The sequence below is a fragment of the Apteryx rowi genome, unplaced genomic scaffold (genome assembly GCF_003343035.1).
Source record: "Apteryx rowi isolate R43461 unplaced genomic scaffold, aptRow1 scaffold_536, whole genome shotgun sequence".
In the NCBI taxonomy this organism is placed as follows: Eukaryota; Metazoa; Chordata; class Aves; order Apterygiformes; family Apterygidae; genus Apteryx; species Apteryx rowi.
Window position 1 is genome coordinate 112467 of NW_020450801.1, and position 20620 is coordinate 133086.

General features: G+C 39.2%; 1 protein-coding gene across 1 annotated transcript in view; it reads left to right on the top strand.

Annotated features, from left to right (window-relative positions):
* The window catches only part of ARPP21 (cAMP regulated phosphoprotein 21), a 147448-nt gene that overhangs the window by 63247 nt on the left and 63581 nt on the right, over positions 1-20620 (top strand). The window contains exons 11-15 of the mRNA XM_026081051.1: positions 2384-2492; positions 4280-4381; positions 11072-11109; positions 13153-13212; positions 15860-16089. Coding sequence (XP_025936836.1) covers positions 2384-2492; positions 4280-4381; positions 11072-11109; positions 13153-13212; positions 15860-16089 — 539 coding nt within the window. The remainder of the gene's footprint in view (positions 1-2383; positions 2493-4279; positions 4382-11071; positions 11110-13152; positions 13213-15859; positions 16090-20620) is intronic.

Consider the following 20620-nt stretch of genomic DNA (forward strand, 5'->3'; position numbering starts at 1 on the left):
ATAAACTGAGCTAGCTGTGGTGTTCCCCACCTAACGTGTAAGCAGGACCCCAGGACAACTGCAAGGGACGGCTCTCCCCCGACGCACCCGGCACCACTGGGCTCCCAGGGGCCCTGCACATACGCAGCATCGCTCTGCCCAAACACAACTGCTTGTCACAGCTGGGGATTAATCACCTGTTTGGCTCGTAGGTTATTTTTATTAATAAACGCACTACTGAGTCACTACTTCTCAGATTATCTTCTGACAGGTGGAAATGTTTTGTAAATAGTAAATGAAGTGAAAATTTGGTTTAAAAAAATAATGCTATGAAGTATGAAAAACGTCTTGTTATTTTAGTTGTTGAACAGAACATTTCCCACATTTCTTTTCAAGCCTTTTTTCTCTATTTTTTTTCTTCTTCTCTCCATTTCAAAGTAGATCCCAGTCATTTATTATGCTAAGTATACAGTTTATTAGATGTTTAGTAGATAGCTTACAACAGTAAATTTTACACTGATAGTGCAATTGCAGAAGCTTTGTTTGTGCTTTAAGAAACAGTTAAAAAACCAGAAAAGTAACATTCTTCAATCACTCATTTTAAAGCGGAATATTTGAGGGATTCTTCTTTTCTGACCATGGAGACATAATGCTTTTTAATGGGAACAAAGGCAGAACAAATCCATTAATATGTTTTTGTAGCATTTCTGTTTATGAGCAACCACCACTGCATTTACTGGCCTGTTACATTAGAAAACTATACAGAGAACCATACTGCACTGGGGTTTCCAAAAAGACGGGTATTAAGGCATCAGAGGACTCTGACAATGTTCCCACATTGGGGCTGGTATACAGATGAGTGCTAAGCACCCGCAGCTAATGGGCAAAGGATTCTTGAATTCTCAAAATCTGTGGAAATCAGGCAGTTAACGTTTTGTTGCTTTGTCACAAAACATGAATTTTGATCAGAAGTTGGAGCCCTTCAAGTTCAAATGCATACAGAAAGCAAGGTAGAGCTGCTGTCTCTTAAAATTTTATATTTCTAACAGTTCATTACAAATATTTCCTGTACATCTGACAATGTACTGTTATGGACTGCAACTGTGTGGCATGAATGTGTGCTGTATTTTGATTTGAAATACATTGCTGATGAGTTAAGTACAAATCTGTATGATATAACAAAACCTGGTGGCTGACTTAAAACATTGGGATTTAAATGTTTACTTTTGAAATAAAAGGGAGATGAGATTTTATTTTGAAGTTTGCAGGAGACTTTTTTCCAATTATTTACAAAGCCACCACGTTCTGGAAACTCTACTTTTGATTTCTTCTCAATGGGTCTGCTGATGTTAGTGGAGGTTTCACGTATATGTACAAAATTTTATGTATGTGTCTCAAAATAGACACGCACATTTCCTACAAGCATTGCTGTTAGAAACAGAAGTGCTCCCTCCGCAGAGCACGAGTTTTGCGTTCCCCGATAGAAGCGTATTGCTGCTTTGGTAAATCAGCTCGGGATTTAACCAAGCCTCGATAGGGGATGCCAGTGCATGAATTCTGGTTCCTGGTTTCTCAAGGCTGCCGGTTGCCCTGTGGAAATTAGTGGGAATTAAGTGTGTTTGTTCATTTGGGTGTAGGAGCAATGTGGTATGCAGCGTTATTAACAGCTGCAGGTTCTGACAGGTCCTGGCTCGATGACGTGAGGTGCTGCTTAACACTTGCTTTCTCTTCAAGGTATAAACATGGAAGGACATGGAACAGTTCCTCCCAGCTTGTGAACCTGAAAATGTTAAGCTTTTAACTAGTAGGATGTGGCTCTTTAAAAGAAAAATTTTTAAAAATGCCTGGGTGAATTTAAAATCAGTGAGCTAATTGATACTCTATGACTGTTCTGGAGTATTTTCCCCACTTAACAGTGATGAGATAATTATTTGTTTAAGCAAAATACCATCAGTCCCTCCAGTCATCAGTTTCATTTATTAGGAGTGAGAGACTCTTGTTTTTGTTTTAAGATTTGTATCTGTTTTTCCTTACTTTTAAAGGTAGATATGTTTCACTAAGTGGCGGTGTAGCTGGAGGTCACAGCTACCGAAGGAGCAAATTAACATACTGTATGTTAATTTGTTTTCGCGTCCTTCGGTGACAGTGAGGAGAGTCTAAATATTTCTGTGACTGAGACTTTGAATTCCTGCTCCTTGCTCCATATCAACAACAAAAGCTATTTATAGCAATAACAGTTAGCAGCAATAGAACAGCGGCAGACAGCTATAGGCAGCGTCTCATGATGACCACAAATGTTAACTGATTTTGCACTAAATGCCTCTGTGAAAACAAAGAGCACTGAGAAATCAAAGCAAAACCAAAAAAAAGATTTTTTTATTGCTATGTTTTACTTTGCTGGCAGACCAGAGCAAAGGTTTTCTGAACATTTAAAAGATGAAAAAGGTGAAGAATCCCAGAAGCGATTTATCTTGAAGCGAGATAACTCTAGTATTGATAAAGAAGACAATCAGGTTGGTTCTCGGTTCGAGAGTTGCTGAAATTGTTCTGTTCTTGCAGGTGGGCTGACTGATGTTATTGTTGTTCTTTTGTTGTTGCTCTCCTCCTCCTCCTCTCCTGTCCCTGTCTTCCGCTTCTCCTGCCTTGGGCACACGGTGGAGAGCCTCGAGCCCCGGCGTGATCGCTTTAGCGGTGGCAGTGTGTGGGTTTGCATGGATGGTTTGCTTGGCACAGGACTTGCTGCATGTCAACCCGGTGGGGGGACTGCCCAAGGCTCCCAGCTGGCGGGAAGGCTTTGTCCGTCGCATTTCTCGATGTCTCATGTGACTACGGCAGTTGTCCCCCCTCCCCGCAGCTTGCTCCTTCAGTTGTGCCTGTTCAGAGCTGGATTTCAGGACGGACCGATAAGAAACTGGTGTAGCCAAAAGGGAGAAAAACAAAACAAACAAAAAAAACCCAAAACAAAAAAACATTTTATGGTGAGGCCAGGTTGATTTTTAAACCACCCTAAAGGAAGTTTTGACCAAAAATAAATCGTTTTCATCTTTTAGTTCCCCCCCTCCTCCTGTGTCCTCACCATGTTTTACTGTCCGTGTGATTTATTTGCTTGTTTTGCATGTACTGTGGCAGCACTCCTCCTCTCTCTGTGTTGCTTGTAACATAACATAACACCACATTACCTTAGACAAGTCTGATGAGTAGAGGAACGCCAGGGCGATGTGTGCATTTGTGCTGCCTTTAAAAGCAAGTGTTGTGCTGTTTCAGCCTAGTGTAAGCTGTGTATGTGAACGATACTAACAAAAATCAAAAAGGGTTCTGACACGAATTGCTTTAATGAGAAAATTCTCACAGGTAAGACAGCATATGTTTTCTTTGCTTAGGTTTATATTTGTGGAGGTACCTGCCAATGAGTCTCTCATTGCCACTCTCCTTCATGTTTTCGGTAAAGGACTAATTTTCCTTTCTTTTTTTCTCTTCTTTTTTTTTCCCCCTTTCTTTCAATTGTATTGAAAGCAGCCTTTCAGTTACGCTGCATCTCAGTTGGCTTTGCAGGCAAAACCCAAACATTTTCAGGGCGTGATGAACATGGGAATCAGCCAAAGGAAGGCAGCATATTCTGTTTACAAGGTGCTGTGGGGAGAAGGAGCAGTGCTTAAAACCTAGTGGCAAGTAAAGCACTTTTTGCTGGGTGTCCTCCTCTCCTCCCTCCCCTTCTGCCCAGGGCACAGCCATTTTCAGCACCGTGGTGATTCTTTTCCCGATGAAGTTGAAGTTGAGGGTTCTTTTTGGTATGGAAATGGTTAAAATTGTTGTGCCAAATATTTTGGACTTCTCCTCCTCCTTGTAAATGTAGACTTTGGGTTTCTCTTAGGGTTTATAGCTTAGTTCTTACTTCTTAGTGCTTAGTTTACCTCTTTTTTTCCTCAATTTCGTAGGTAGCTAATTACTCCCTGCCCTCCCATTCCTGGCAGCCAGTAGGAAAGCTGAGAAATCTTATCAGTCAACAGCAATGGCACTTAGGCACGGGGTGAGATCTGAATTTAGGACTGCAGATTCACAGAAGTCATGCAGAAAGCCTTATTTCAGCCACTCAATCTAAGAATGCTCTTTCAGTGTCTACCTGGAAACCCTAGGGCACCCAGCATATCACGGTGCTTTGTACACCACCTTAGGATTGAAAGCTATCGTTTTCATGCTTCATTTGTTTAAATGAACATTTATTATTCTCAGCTGACAGTTACTTAACTGCAGTTTTTAACAGCTCAACTTATATAACCCTCCTGGTTTTTTTTCTGCTCAGCAAAACAGAATTCTTCCATTTAGAGATGACAGACGAAGTAAATCAATTGAAGAGAGAGAAGAGGAGTATCAGAGAGTGAGGGAGAGAATATTTGCACAAGATGTGAGTAGTTGTTTTAATTGCCTCTTTAGTGCCATATCTTTATCAGTAGTCAGACAGTATTCTCCCCCTCCGACATTAACACTGCAGCTGGATTGCACCGTGGAGTTGGAGATGATAGGGAAAGATGATTGAAGCAAAGGGTTTGAGATGAGTTCATGAAGTACGTAGATTGGTTTGTGGAGCAGGAGATGAAAAGAGTTACAGAGAGAAAGGAGAAATGTAGATAAAAGATCAGGCCCAGCATGTTGTCTGGGGAGTGCTTATCCTGTTTCTTTGAATGTTTGTGTTTGTGTGGTCTAGGCTTTCTTCTTTTTTCTTCTTTTTTGCCAACAAAAGAGCAGTGATTTAAATGGGCACTCTCAATAATTTTAGATGCCTGATTTATTTCATATTTGTGTCAAGTTGGATCAAATTTGTCAAGTGGCATTCTGCAAAGCTTCCTCACGGTTATTTCTTTTGGACCAGTGTTGTAGAACTAAGATGCTAACACCAAAAAAAAAAAAAAAAAAAAACATGAAGTTGCAGAGTTTTCCTTTTTTTTTTAATGACTAATTAAGGAACCCTATTTCTGCTGTCAAAGAGTCATGTTGCTGACAATTCTGAAAAGAATAAAATGAAATAGGTAATATAATTCCTGCCTTACTGAAAAATCAATGCTTGCACAACAAGCAAGACTGTATTGCTAGGGGAAAGCATTTAAATGTGAAACATCTGTGAGTTGTACCTCATGCTCCTGAAAAAAGGAGCAAATCATAAACTGCCATACTACTGTAATGATGGAGTCCTAAAAGGAAAAAAAAAACAAAAAAAAAAAACAGAAAAAGTCAGTATTTTGTTTTATGTCACATCACAATGGGAGCCTTGTCCCTTAAAGGAATATGGGAACAAAACCAATTGAAACTGTTACTGAAAATTATATTTGACAGTGTCCTTTTAAATTAAAACTGTTCATTAAAACTGTTCACAGGATTAATAATATTATTTTAGATATCCTTTTATTTTGCTCTCGTTTTGGAGTTGCACCCATTCAAGTTATTTTTCGTTAGCGGAATACATTGTACAGTTTAAGGTGTGTATTGTCTCACTTGTGAGCGTATTTACCATGATAAGTAACTGGGCTTGTTAGTAAGTAGCTCCTCATATCTAAATGATTTTAGCCTGGCTTCTTCTTCTTTATTGACTGAGAAAATTCCAGTAGAAGCTAAGGCCCTTCCGTTTACATTTTGCTTTCAGCTTGTTGGTCTGATGTAAATGTTGCTACAGTATATACAACAGGGTTATTGAGTCATTCAAGGGCTCCAAAAGCCTCTTTCGCAAACTGTCTCCTATATGAAAGTTATCATTTGGGGCTTATTACAAAGGAGCTTGTACAATAATAGAAAATCTTCGGGTTTTGAAGCAGACTTCAAGTGAGGCAAAATGTTGTTAAAAATACCATATGGGAAGCTGTTGCCAAAATAGCAGTTTGTATCACAAGCAGCAGCTAGAAATGAGAACCAGGCTGGGAAACTCAGGTGGCTGGGAAACTCAGGTGGCTGGGAAAGTGTGCTGAAATTCATTGCACAATGGGCTATTGTTTATACATTTAGAGACTTGAGTTTTAAAGACAGGCAAGCGCTGAGCATTTTAATTGCCCACAGCAGGAGGTTGACGTGGTCCACTGGGTTAGTATCGCAGAGTGGCAAGGCCTAAGTAACCGTGTGGTTTGTGGTAGGAATTTTAAATGGATTGGGAGTGAGCAGTTTTAAAGATCAGCAATGTAGATATCTCTCCCTCTCTCTCTAATATCCACTCATTTGCTATTTCTCCCTGCTTATTGCAGGGGTTAGTGAGGCAGCAATGCATCATACTGCAGTAAATTTCAGCAAGTTGTGCTAATAATATGAATAGCTATATTAAGAGGAATATATTTCTTAGCTGAGTCCTTCCAAGTGGAGCATTCCTCACAGATGAGGTCTTTTCTAGGATTGTGTCAGTGTTTGTATGCGGTGGCAGATGATGCCTTTTTTGGGGGGAAGGGGAAAATGCCTTCCTGTCATAGGTAGTCTTCTTACTGCATGTAGGACTTTGTAGTTTTAAAGCCATCTGTGAGCATTAATTAATTGATTTTCTCCATGTTTCTGTGAGGTGGGTACCTAAGCCTTGTCAGGCTGCTCGAATTGTAGATGTAGAGAGAGAGACGTGAAAGGGTTAATCATATGGTATTTTTATTATCTTTACACTGCTGTAGTCAAGCCTTTATCAGTGCCTTGCTTACAAGCCTTAGAAAATGGATTATAGATACTTCACTTCTAATTATAGTATGCATGAAGAGGGCTTGCATCAGAAGTCTCTGAAGTGCAGCAACAGAGGTCGAGAGTACTGGCATAACCTGTTGTGCTTAACGCCACTCTCTAAATATGTCTGAGGTAGCCAGAACTCTTTGGATAACTTATCGGCCCAAGAGTCAGAATTTTGTACAAAGTTTAATAGGAAAATGCAGTCTGGTTACAGGAGTCAAAAATTCTGTGCGTGTTTCAAGTGCTGTGAAAAATGCCTTAACCTGGACTCCACTTACCGGCAGCCAGAAAACTTGCTAGCCCTTCCTTTAGATTTTGCAGCACTCTAATGCACCAGGCATCTTCATTTTCAAGTGGAAGTTTTGAACAAAATAAGTATGTTCATGAATAATGGCATCATTGTGATAGTCCTTATGATGATTAGTCTGATATTAGTCAGTCAGTAAATTACACTTTCTGTCAAGTTTTCCATCTGCTCTATTGGCTGTCATCAATTTTGACAAGGGGAGCTGGAAGTTTTAATGACCCCCGTCACGTGTAGTCATAGAAAGTGGTAGGGATTGAGGGATAAGCATGTTAATTTGATACCTTAAAAGGATTGGCAAAGAAAGAGTTAATAAATTTGGTAGTTCTCCCCTCACTGAAATAAAAAGTACAAGGTGCACCTTTTAAGAACTTTTCAGGCTGCTAGCAGTAAAACAGCATTGCATGAGCCCTGTTATGCTCAAAGCTATTTCTGAGGTTATTATTTAATTGTAAAAGCCTACATTTCTTATTCTTCATCTATTTTAATTAGAAACTTATTTTTACAACAATTTGTGAATTTTACAGCCAAGTGCACTGGAGCAAAGACATAGAATACCTGGGCCTTGAAAAGGAGAAGTTTCTAATCTGAACTGCTTTAGATGCTTTTAGTAGGTTGAAAAGTAATTGTCCAAGAAAGAAAAAAAAGAGTCTAAAAGAAGAAAAAAATCTACAGTTTGAATCAATGTATATGGGAAGAACAAGAGGTTTAACTGAGAATCACAAATGCATGTGTAAATGGTACAGAACGTTTGGCTTTTAAGCATGCAGAAAATTGATTCTAAAGAACAGCAATCAAATTATTTAGGGGAAATTTTATTCTTTGAGGTTAATGTGATGTGTAATCTCATGAGCTAGAATCACAGAAGGACCATCCATTGTTCACAAGTATATTCTCTAGTAATTATTGTGTATTCATTGAAAAATGCAGATGTTTTATTACTTACACAAATGCCAGAATTGCCCATGATTACACGTGGAACTTATTAAAGGAAATTATCCACTGCTTTTTGTTTTCTTTTGTTGCTAATTTTAAGGGTCATTTTTGACCAAGCAGTGTATTACAAAGAGCCAGATCCTCTAGATAAAATACATGAGAATTCCTCCATGGAAGAAAACATTGAGGATCTTTACTACTGCTCTCTGATTCAAGAGATTCAGAAAAGAGACCTGAAAAGCTTCAGGCTCTCCTATCCTTGTAGTAGGAAAGCAGTCTGTAGTAGGAAGAAGAGGTTTTAAAATGAATAGAAATGAAGCAAAGACATGCCTCGTACTGGCCAGTGTAAACCCATAAGAACTGAGATGCCAGCGCGACTGCACAGAACCTTCCTTGTGGCAGCAAATCAAGCAATAAGCTTTAGTTGGAAGACTGAGATCTATCATATCTTGTTAAGTGATGTGAAAATGATTACCTGATGGTATCCACTGCAGGATATTGCCGCATGTTAGTAGTTATCTGTGTTGGCTAACTTAATTAAAAACAAGAACAGCAGCCCCCAATATTCCTAGTGCACTGACAGAGCTGTTAGATGTATTCCAGTTGAGAGTTTAAAAGGTTCTGGGAAGTAGAAAGAGTGAAATATTAGTTTCATAAATGACAATTAGTGGTACACAAAACCCTGATGGAAATCTTGCATGTGGAGATCCCTGAGGAGCTGAAATTGTGGGCAATGTTGTATAACTTTCTTCCATTCCTAGATTTGTTGCAGTATCTTAAATCAGTATGTGAGAGCCAAGTGTTTTATAAATAGTTTTGACAACAGCTCTGTTGTGGTTTCTTAAGCTTTCCTGGTGCTTTAAATTGAGCATTATTGATGCTGCAGATCAGGAAAGTGAGTCCTGACCTTGTAGTAGCTAAATTGCTATCCAGAGCTGCTTAGCCATCTGATTTTTAACAGCAAGAATAACATAATAAAAAAAAAGTCTGTCTTCTCTGCCTCTCAGCCTCACATGCGTATTGAAAAATAGAGATTGCAGGGATTGTGTGGCCCTGTGCCAGCATCCTCAGCCTGGAAGACAAATGGAGTTATTACAGAATCTGTCCTTAAGTATAATGCAGTGTATAGTGATTGCTATCAAGACACTGAACAGGGAGCAGACCTCTCCCCTTGCTTAATAAAATGTAAATCCTAGATGTTTATTCTGCCTTATGCCCAACTCTATTAAAAACATCCAAAAATTGATGCTCATAATTACTTTTTCCAGAACAGGTACTTGCCCCTTTGCTTTCTTAACTTCTTGGGGACACAGACCAGTACTCTAGTCTAAGGAAAGGTTTTTAATTACTTGTTCTGGAAAAGGAGTTACAGGGCTGCTTTGGAAATGTGACTGCAGTGAAGTTAATGTGCGAACGCCCGTCAGGAACCTAGAAGTGCAGAGGCAGCCTGACAGTTTGGGTTGTCCCAGCCCCCAGTGCAATCTTGGGGCGCTCGCAGGTAGTTTGGCTGTGCTGGAGGCCACACAGCCACGTCTCCCCTGCTGGCCTGACCCATGTGCCTAGGATAAAGTTAGGAAAGTGTGCTGCTAATGCTGCTTCCCAGCTGTAGTGCAGACATAAACTTTGCTCTCTCTTGCCCCTGGGTACTGGAAAGCCATTAAATTAAGAGCTGGAGTATGAAGCCTTTTCTTTTTTCACCTTCATTACATAAGGAAAATGTGCCCTATGGCAGCCTCTCTGACAGGTTGGTTAATTAAACCATGTGAATAAGGTACATAAATAGGGAGAAGAGGGAGTGTTGCAGCTGTGTGAAGGATCTCAGCGATATGAGGTGGAAAAGTTTGTGACTCCTCTCAGCCTGGGGTGAAAGCCTAGGTCTGCTGTAGCCTGGGGCAGTTCGCTCCCTGGGTTCAGGCTGCCGATATCCTGAGGCTTGGTGTTAATGAGAAAAGCACCTGCCACCAATGCACCCCAGGGTCCTGCCGATTCAGTTAGAGAGCCAAAAGGAGCTTGCTTGGGAAGCCCGCACCACCGAGGTGTCGACGCCACGTACACCCTGACGTCGACGTTGAGTGGAAGAGCTGCAGCTTTCACGAGACTCTGCCCTGGGTTCCCCGGGCTAAACTCTTTGCTTGTGTACGTTGCTGTGATATAGGTCATTAGCTTACCCTTTATGAAAAGAGGAACATCCTGAATCCATGCATTTCCTATACCATTAGAATTTGACAGGGCTGATGATGGCATCCTGTTGTTCCTTGAGCCGAGTCCCGTTGTTGTGGAAGTGATGGACATGCTGTCAGGTGTCCTCCTCCCTTTGCTTTCCTTTTGTTTAAATTCACTGAAAGTACTGACTGTCTTTTCATCTGTACCTCATGGCGATATAATCCAATGACAGCTACTAGGCACTTTATGTAGTGAACATGAAATAGGAGGGAAATGAAAAAATCAAAGAGGGAGAATTATTCATGGGAAATTGAGCACAGCTTCATTTCTCTGCATAAAAAATTAAGTAATGCTAAAAGAATTATACACTTGCCAAAAAGATTTATTTCTTCCTAGCCCTTCACCTTTCTCAGTATCTAAATCCTCCAGCACAAAACTTTTTTTTCAATAGATTTTATTATTGTTAATATTATTATCATCATTTTATATCTCCAAGTGGATATGACTGTTTCCTCTCCAACTGTAAAATAAAATCACATAATATTTTCTGATTTCTAAGTATTACAGTATCTTCCTTCACTTTGAAGAACTTTGTCAATTTTGCATGCTTTCCTCCTGTTCGTCCTTCCTACCTGCAGCTCTGTGCTATTCTGCTTATTTCTAGGTAGTAGGACAGACTAGTGGAACCTTACATTAAGTAGGAAAAAAATTTCCCCCTTTGAAACGCCAGTATTTTGCACATAGCACCTTCTTCTGATCTCAAGACTAAGAAGTTTCAGTTTGTTTCAAAACTGAGCCTCCTTGTTGGCAATGTATTGTAATGCATGGAATTTATTTTACTGGCCTGACCTTACTCTTGACCTTTTTTCCCTCTTGTCTTCTGCAAATGATGCATGAATTGATATCCCCTTAAGCCTGAACAGGGGAGATAATTCTAAAATCAAGGAAGGAATTGGAACAGCAGAGCATATCTAGAACGTCTGATACAATGCCTTTTTTATTTTTCAGTCAGTTTGCTCCCAGGAAAACCTTTTTGTGGAAAACAGGTAAAAAATAGTTTGTTTGTTTGTTTGTTTGTTTAACTTAGCTGTTTCTCTCTATTATTATTTTGTCTATCCATAGTTGTTTGTCCTAATGAGAAGACTGTTGAGCAAATTTGTAATCCAAATGATTTGTGGTGTTTTTCTGCTTTAAGGGGAGGAAAGAGATTCTCTTGCAATATTATATCAGCAGATAAGATACTAGTGCTGCTTTTCCCAAGAGTTTGGATTTTAGTTTAAAAAACAAATTYTGGGGGTGGGGGGTGGGGGGAGGAGGGAAAACCCCTCCTAACATTTCATTTCAAATGACCAACCCCTGTCTGGAGTGCCTTCAGGATTTAACTTGGTGAGCTTTGAAAAGCACTCTAATGCTGACTGGATGACAGTATTTATGAAACATCGCATGTGTATTTCTGTGGTTAAACCTGCTTTCCTGTGGGGCTGAGCAGCAGCACTGACTTCACTTGTTGCTTGTAAGTGCTCAGAACTCCCCCAGATCAGACCCACTTTACTCCTGCATCTCAGTAAGGAAATGATAATATCAGAGCCAGCTATTTTTTGCATTACCGTGTGATAGAACCTATGGATGTTCTTTTTATTGTAGTAAATCCCTTTAAAGCAAACAAAGAAGAAACTTAACTACAATATACAAAATAGGAAGTGCTAACTCCTTAGCAGCCATAAATTAGCTTAGCTATGTTGAAGATCTTAGAAATTATACACCCTTACAGCAGTTGAAGGTCTGATCCAAAATGCTAGGAATTTCACTGGTGAGTGTTCGAGCGGTGCTAGCCCAAGTCTGTCTTGTGCAGGTTTTAAAACTGTTTATCATTGGCATGAAAAAGGGCGAGATTATCTTTCACGGCATTTCTATCTCTGTCCGTCCTCGCTTCTGACAGATGGTCCCAGAACTGTGGAATGCGGCAACTCCCTCAGGAAATAATGGCCAGTGTCATCTAACCACCTTGTATTCTAAGAACCAAGTGCATTTCTTCAGCTGCTTCTTCTGTAACATGACTATGGAGATGCATGTTTTATCAAAATAAATCAAAATTGTAATAGAGAAACCCTGACAAGCAAAAAGAAGGCACCCCCATAAACCTACCTTTCCCTCTCTGGAAAGAATAGGAGAATAAAAGTGACATAGTTATTCATGTTCCAAAATCAAGATGGAGGGGGTGTGAATACTGCTATGCTGAGTGTAGGATGAGTATTCCTGTAGGGAATAAACTGTGAATTTCACACCCTTCATTTGTTTATGATTTAAATCACACTCTCACCCACGGGTGAATGTGCCCAGTTCTGGTATCTGCACATTTTTCACTTCTTTCAAACCTGTGAACTGGTTGACCAACTTTCATAATATGGGGATGCATACTCAAGTGAAGACCAGGAAACTGCCAGGTCGAAAATTGGACTTTTATCTGCGCTATTGTTATTAGGAGAGAGACTTACTTTGCATTCGTCAGAACACTGTTTTTTCTTGCTGCATGCCTTACAGCCTTTGATCAGGTGAAACACTTAAACTCATACTTAACTCTCTGTACATGAGAAATATTGTTGATTTCATGTGTTGAAAGTTAGGTATATGTTTAAGTGCTTTGCTCAATCAAGACAAAAGCTCACAGCTTTTTCCTTTCATCAGAGAACCTGAGCATCTATCTGCAGCGATATCCAAGAGACTTAGCAAATATTTAAAATTATATATGCAATATTTTGCTGGCTTTGCATTTTTTATATTCTTATTAGGTTATATTTGTACGACTCTTATTTTGGATGTAAAAGCATGGTTCCTTGGCTTCTGAGAATTACCTTGCTCATTAACAGGAAATGTTAAATGGTCTTCAGCCTCCCTGGCTGGCATTTCATATGTTAAGTTGACCATGCACAACTTAACATATGGGGATGGGGGGGGGAAGATTTTAGCTTCAGTTCTTCATCAATCTAGCAAATTGGAAGGTGTTGCTAGAAATTAAATGTAATTTTACAAATAAAATGTAAAGCTGAATTAACGGGTCTGTTATCATAATCTTCCTTTTCATTTTTCAGTAGGCTGTTGGAAGACAGTAGTGTATGCAATGACACCCATAAGAAAAGACAGCTGTTTAGGTTTGTATGGCTTATTTAATATCTGTTTCCCAATAACTTTCACTTCTGTGTTTATCTGTGTCCTCATTGAGCAAGATCTTGATAGGTATAGGTATATTATCTTTCTGGCTAGAACACAGTGCAGAGAATAGGTTCTAGTCCTGTTTATCTTATGCTCTGAATGAGAAAGTCACAATGGGGTTTTTGTTTAATTTTAGTGGTCTTTGGCTCAGGAACTGTGTCTAGATTTTCAACTGCTCAGCTGCTTGGACTGCCACAGTTTGGGGGTGACTGTGACTGGTAGAAGTTATTCTGCTTTGGTGTAGAAGACACGCACGTTTCTCAGACAGTGTTCAGACTAACCTGTTTTCCTTCAGTTGATGTATTAAAAGCTGAAATAAAAATACATTGAGGTAAAGCTGGGTGAATTTTCCTTATCTAAAGCAGCAACATTTTAAAAGTTTCTTCTGTGACCTTTCTTTTCCAAACTCTAATTCCCTCTGCCCAGAGAACTCTGTAACTGTAGTGGTACTAACAAGTTTCACGAGCCACAGGGAATGAATAGGAGTCAATCCGTATTTTCATGGAGAGTTTCTTGATCAGCTGACACGCAGCATCAATGAGACCAAACCTGTTTGTTGCAAAACTCCACCTGAAATGCGTAGGGAGAGTCTGATCCTTTCCCACACTGTGAGTACCCCAGATTCAGTTTAAATCAGAGATGAGTATACCAACTTGCTTTTAAAATCAATCTGCTGCCACAAGCCTTAAGCAGAGCAGGCAGAAGTAGTGAATACTTGCAGAAGCATATCCTTTATCCAGCAAAACACTTAGGTAGGTAGAGGTACAGTGATCACTACATGTGCATCTATGTATTGGTGTGTGTTTGCATATGCAGTAATGATAGTTTATGTCACTTTAAACATCTACCATCATACGTTTGTATTACATAATTTTTCACTAAGAGGTACAAGGGGGCAGGATTATTTGACCCGCATGTTTCTGGTTGCTGCCTGTGCATGTTTGCACACCAGCCTGGAGGAGGAGGCAAGACTGCACCAAAGGTGGAGCAGTGCTGGAGCCCATGGAATTGCAGACCATGGCCACAGGCAGTAGGCAGAAAACCTTTTCTCTGTCCTTTGGGCTAGTCTTGATGATCTAAGGGTCTTGGGTTGGGGATGCAACGATAAGTAGGTATTTAAAATATCCACATACTTAGAGACTCTCAATAACTAATATCTGTTCGGATCTGGGGAACAAAAAGGAATTTTATGTATCGTGAAACCACAGATAACTAGGATACAGAAGCATGCTGTTTCTCTCCCTGTTTTTCCCAAGAATATAAAACCAAGAGAACTGTTGATTTCTAAGCAGAAGAATGTAAAAGAATCTGTAAATAATGCTTGCTTATATTACTTTTCTTTTGTAAAATTTTAAAGACAATTTCTGTTTAAAATCTTACTTTTTTATGTTGTTGCCTCTGCACTGTTTCTCTTTATGCTTTGTCACTGTCTGAGTCTAGCAAAGGTGAACAGGTAAATACTGCTGATGGCATCTGCGTAAGGCTCTGATTACAGGCAAGGAATGCGCCAGGCTGATCCGGATCTTTGACATGCTGCTCTGCTCCATCACATCCAGAGTGACACAGCTCAGCAGGCTCTTTAATAAAAAGCAGGAGAAAGGAAAAACAAATAGATGCAGTCTCACCAATTGCATTTGTATAAAGTGCTTCTAACCTGCAAGATGTTACATTTTAAAATAAGAGAGAGGGGTTGAAAATGTTTTCTGAAAGCCTCCCAAAAGTAAATGTTACTAGCCTTAATTTGAATAGCAATCATGTTACGCTGAGCTGTAGTAGGCATGTAGGTTTTGCCACCTTAGCAGTGGATTGTAAGCTGTTCATCATAATATGCTGAATTCTGCTCTGGTTTCTGCTCTTTGCTCTTGGTTTACTATGTTGTTGTTCACGATATCCTGGGTGCTTTGCAGCTGTTCAAAGCCAGGCCGCCTCTTCCCAGAGACCTGCAGCTTGTAGATGGATAAACAAGCAGAGAGGGGACATGATGGCGTGGTTAAGTGTGTGCAGAGGGGAAAAAAAGTCCAGTGGGTCTCCAAGTGGAGCTTTAACATAGGAGAGGATGGGGTCCTGCCAGGAGGACACACATTTAGAGGGAGGCCTTGGGTAAAGGGGCAGAGCAGGTGAAGAGGCAGACAGGAGTGGGAACGAGGTGCGACACAAATGAAGAGGGTGGATAGGAAGGCAAAGACTGCGGGCAGGTAGGTCTTTGAAGCTGATGAGAAAAACTTTTGAAGGTCAGGGACAGTAAAGGGGAAGCCAGCAAGGGGTTTGCTGAGGGAAGAGGCCAACCAACAGGCAACAGAAATGAGTCCTCAGTGCTACATAATATTGCTGTGTTGGTTCCTTTTGGTGAAGTGCTCTTAGGATATATGCGAAAGGGGAGCAGTGGTAAGTGCTCTGCATATAAATGGGTATAGCACTATTCACTTGTTGAAGCTGGATGACTACTGGGGACAAATCACCCTTTTCAGGCACTCTGTGGTAAATCCAGAGTATTTTCTTTAATGGGTTTATTGCAGTCTAACTAAAGATAGACTCTGCCTTGATGTTTGTGTTTGTGTATAAATCTTTGTTTTGTGGTGTCCTTAGGGGTAACAGAGATAGCACAGGGAAGGCATCTGGCAGTCGGCAGAGCAGTACGGAGAATGAATTGAAGTGGACAGACCACCAGAGGCCATGGAGCAGCACAGACTCAGACAGTTCAAATCGAAACTTGAAGCCAGCCATAACAAAGACAGCAAGTTTTGGTGGAATAACTGTCCTGACAAGAGGAGATAGCTCATCAAGTAACAGAAGTACCGGCAAACTGTCTAAAACAGGTAGCTAGTACCGTATGGGTTTACATTACCTTTTTAATGTGTGGTGAGAAATGACTGTGTTGGCATTAGTCTGAGAGTATGGTGTTTCATGAATTACAGGAACAGCTGCATTTCCTGTGTGTAGTAAATATGTATGTCCATCTATGTATGCTTGTAGCTGGGTACCTGGTATTCAGTTTTTAGGAATCAAGAAGAAAACCTGATACCTGGGGGTTGCAAACCTTATGTAAAGTAGGCTTTTCCTGGAATAGAATAGTTGCACTTTCTGTTTGAACACTGTGTACAATTTTTATAGCCTGGAAAGGTAGTAATCTTTTTAGACAAAGCAAGTGAACAGTATAGTTTTTAACTTTCTGTTAATTTTAGTCTTTCTGAATCACATGAAGAATTAAATGTTGTAGATCTGATGAGAAATCCAAGAACATTTTTCGTTGTTGCTAAAATGCAGACCATCTGTAGCTTGGAGTTGAGCCTCTCTCTACCTCCTACTGAATGAGCCAGCGTACTGTAGCATAAGCCATCAGAAGTGCTGGATTCACGGAGGTCCTGCACTCTCTCTTTTTTCTTGTTTAGCTCCAATTAAATGAAAGCACCATTTAAGGGGAGGATGAACCTGGTGGGAATTCTGCATCTGTTTGCATTAACTTCACAGGTACATTAACATATGGGTGAGTCGTAGGGTCTGGATCTAAGTAATTTCAAGCCATGGCATTAAGTTACTGTATTATATTTTTGTGTAAAAGTGCATAATAAATAATGACCCCACCAGATGATTCCATCAGTCTGGCTCATTTGATAAATATAGTACAGGACAAGTGGTAATCAATACTTAGCACTTAGTGCTTTTTCAGCTTGAGAGTGTTTTATGGGCATTACTTAATTTAAACCCCATTTATCAAACCCGGGTTGGTCAAATTTCACTCCTATTCCCAAAATTGTAATAATCTTTGCTGTGCTTCAGGACCCCTGGGAATGGAGTTTGCAAAATCAGTTCTACCAGCCTTCAGATATTTTGGCATGCCAGGACCTCCAGATCTTGCATGTAGTTACGAATTTTGATATATTTCACAGATGAAAAGGACCCAGGCTGGTCTGAAAGCTGCTCTTTCAAAACCTGCTGGTCATAAAGCTGCTGGGAGCTTCTGGAATATGCTGTCTGTTTTTCTTAACACTTTATTTTACATTTCTTTTGAGACCTTAGACAAATAACACTTTCATATTGTATTACCCTAAGATTCTTCTTCAGTTTTTCTCTGTCCCTATCTATGTAAAATCCTATGGAATTGAAATATAAATTTCACTTTGAGATATAGCGCTGTATCATTGTTTATCTCTAGATTGTTCCTGAGCATGAACATATGCACGATAGCGAAAACAATGCACATGTGGTTTTGACAGTGCACTCCTGTATTTTTTTACTTCCATAAGAAAGAATAGGCTATGCAAGGGGACCTGGAGTATGCAGTAGACCGTATTTTTAGCTCCAGATTCTCTTGCCTTCCATGGCTCTTCCTATTGTCTTATAGTTCAATCTGATAGGCATCAAATAGGGGTAATACACAGTATATTATTATACTTTTTGGTATAGCTCACATTAGGTAGAATACAGTTAAATATGCTTCTCTGCAGTGCTGTATTGCAGAGGTGCAGAGTATTTAAACGGTGTCTGAGAAATCCAATTTGGAGGGTTGAGACTTCTCCTAATTGCAAAAGATTAATACTTTTAAGTAGCCATCATGGTGTTAAAATCAAGCATGTTAAATGATGCACTTAGAAAATATATTAAAAGAGAAATCTCTGAAGCATGCCAATAATTGTAAATGGATCTGCACGCTCTATGTACCAAACCCAAAATTGCTTTCAAATGAAAGCTCTTATAATACATTTTTAAAACATCAGTATTATTAAAATTCCGTGTTCTTTGCTTTGCAATTACATATTGTAAGTGCTTTGACTCTTTTTAAGCAAAGTGTTTCATTTGGAGAGAGCTATTTGAGGCATACAAAGAATAAAAAAGAAACTAAATAAAGTAAAGGCAGGGGAGAGGAGAAAAAAGAGCAAGGCTGGATGTCAAAACAAACTCACACCTTCAAAGCCAGGACATAAAGTGAAACTGTCAGTCAGTCTGAGGAAAGTCAGAGGAAATAACATCTGAATCGCTGTTTCTATCCTTATCTCTGAGATGTTATTGTATGGCATTAAAACAGAAAAGAATGACTGTTCAAAAAATAATAGGGAAATATTCCCTGATAAACTGTTCTCTCTTCACCAAAAAATGCTGAGTGCGTTCATTCAGCTGACACAGTTTTCATGTGGTATTTGCACATGTTTTCCAAGGTACGGTAGGTACCAATCAATGTGCAATTTTTTGCATTAGATCTTTATTATTCTGTAATCCAGTCATAAGCAATACTGCAAGTTCCATAGTTCAGTAAACATGGAAAGCTTTATTATATTTAGGGTTTTGTTTATTTTGTTTTGACTTTACTACAGTGATTGAAATGGCATTTCAGAGGCATCACTACAAACATTTAGGCACACAGCTGTAGGAGAGTGGCAGAGCCTGATATTCATCAATTCTGTCACATTTTCCATCTGCAGAAAGTACCAGTCTGTTCTTTGAAGTTCTTCTACAATTCACAGTAATAAATTTAAAGCATTTTTGGCTTCTGTATAGTATGTATGAAATCAGTTTGAAGACTGCAATAGGTAATAATGTTCTTCATTGGCTAAATGACAGAAAATGTTGATGATTATTTTAAATGTGAAAATTATTTTAAATATATGATAATCATCAAGATGCATTGTGAAACAAATTTCTTGAGCCAGGAAATACTAATATTTTAAGGATTTTCACTTACACTTCACAGATGCCTTTGGGAAAATACACAATAATGAGATATTAGTACTGTTGCCTTTCTGGATCATTTCTAATATTGTCACCAAAATTAAATATTCTGTCCTTAATATTAACTTCTAACAAATCAGAAATTAATGGTACATAGCGGACATACAGAAACTGAAGCACAGAAAGTTGTCAGCCTCCCATTAGGCGAAGACAGATCATAGAATGTGCTGTTTTCCGTAGCAGAATCTAGTAGTATCTATTAGTCTTATACTTTAATTGCATTCAGCTGCACGGAAGTAAGAGTTCAGCAAAGGAATTATGCTACTTTATTCATGCAAAACTTTGCAGAAGGGGCTGCCTCAAACTCATTATACAGTTATCATACTGGTTCTCTGATTATTATTTTTGTACACCTGATGATTGTTTAAAAAGCACTGTTCCATCTAAAAACACAGTTTGTATCTTGCAAATTATTTTCCACTTTCTCATTCTGAAGCTTAATAGATACAGAGAGAAGTATTGTTTAAGTTATAATTCAGTACTGATATAGGGAGCTAATAATTTAACAAATTGCAATCAAATTGAATTCCTACAACTTAAGACACCATACAAAACCTTGGTTAGTTTAGATTTCCAGTAGTACAGTGGGCTTTTCAGGGTTGACTAAGCATGTATAGTTATGGTGAAGTAGATGTCCCTATGGCCATCAAAGATGTACCTGTTCAGTATCTAACTACACTCATGAAGAGAAAATATAGTTCATAACCTATCATGTTATTTTCACTGACACTACAATAGTTTTCAATATAGGTTACTGTGACGGAATGCAAGTCATGCATTCCAAAGAAATGTACTATGTGTATGTATCTACAGATCTAAATAATTGCTGAAAGATTTAAAAGACCTAGCTGTTGCATCTTGAGCTTTTTTTTCTAAGGTATTTTCCCTTTTTCTTTAGTGGAATGCACATCTGGTGGAGTGTGTTTCTTTCCTGCCCATTTACAAAAAGCCAGCTGTGTTGTGATATCAGCTGTGTTGATACAGATCTGTAGGAATCATTAACTTCTTTGGTTTGGCTCCAAGTAATCAGAACTACAATCTAATCTCTCCTGTTAGGTATTCATTGCTAATTCTGTAGGGCAAATACAATTATACCGCAGACATTTAAATACATTAACCTGTTTTTGATAAAGTATCCTGCAAATTATGATTTGGTGTCTGGGTTTTGGAACTAGATTTCTGTTTCTTTGTGATTTCCTTTAATCAGGCATTAGCCTGATGGATCTTGCGAGTTCAAGAGAAATTGCAGGAATGTTGATATATGGGCAATAAATAAGCAGCCAACTGCTTCCAGTCGTAAGCTTACCGCCAACCTACTGTGCTGAAACATCAATCTTATTTTTAGAAGTGCAGCTTGCAAAGAAGTATCATGTTCACATGAGCACATACCACTACCATAAAGAAACTAAATACACTGCAATGTACAAAAATACGCCTGACTTCTAAAACTACCAAATAAATATTCCTGAGCCAAGAAACCTTAGCCAAGGCAAAAATACTTCCAGGACCAATCAGCACTGTGCTGCTGCTGAAAATTTGACCCTCTGGAGCAAGCAGTGAGTAGATGGTGATGGTCCAGTTGAGAAGAAAGGAAAAATTTACCTTTGATTTGGAAAGTGGGAT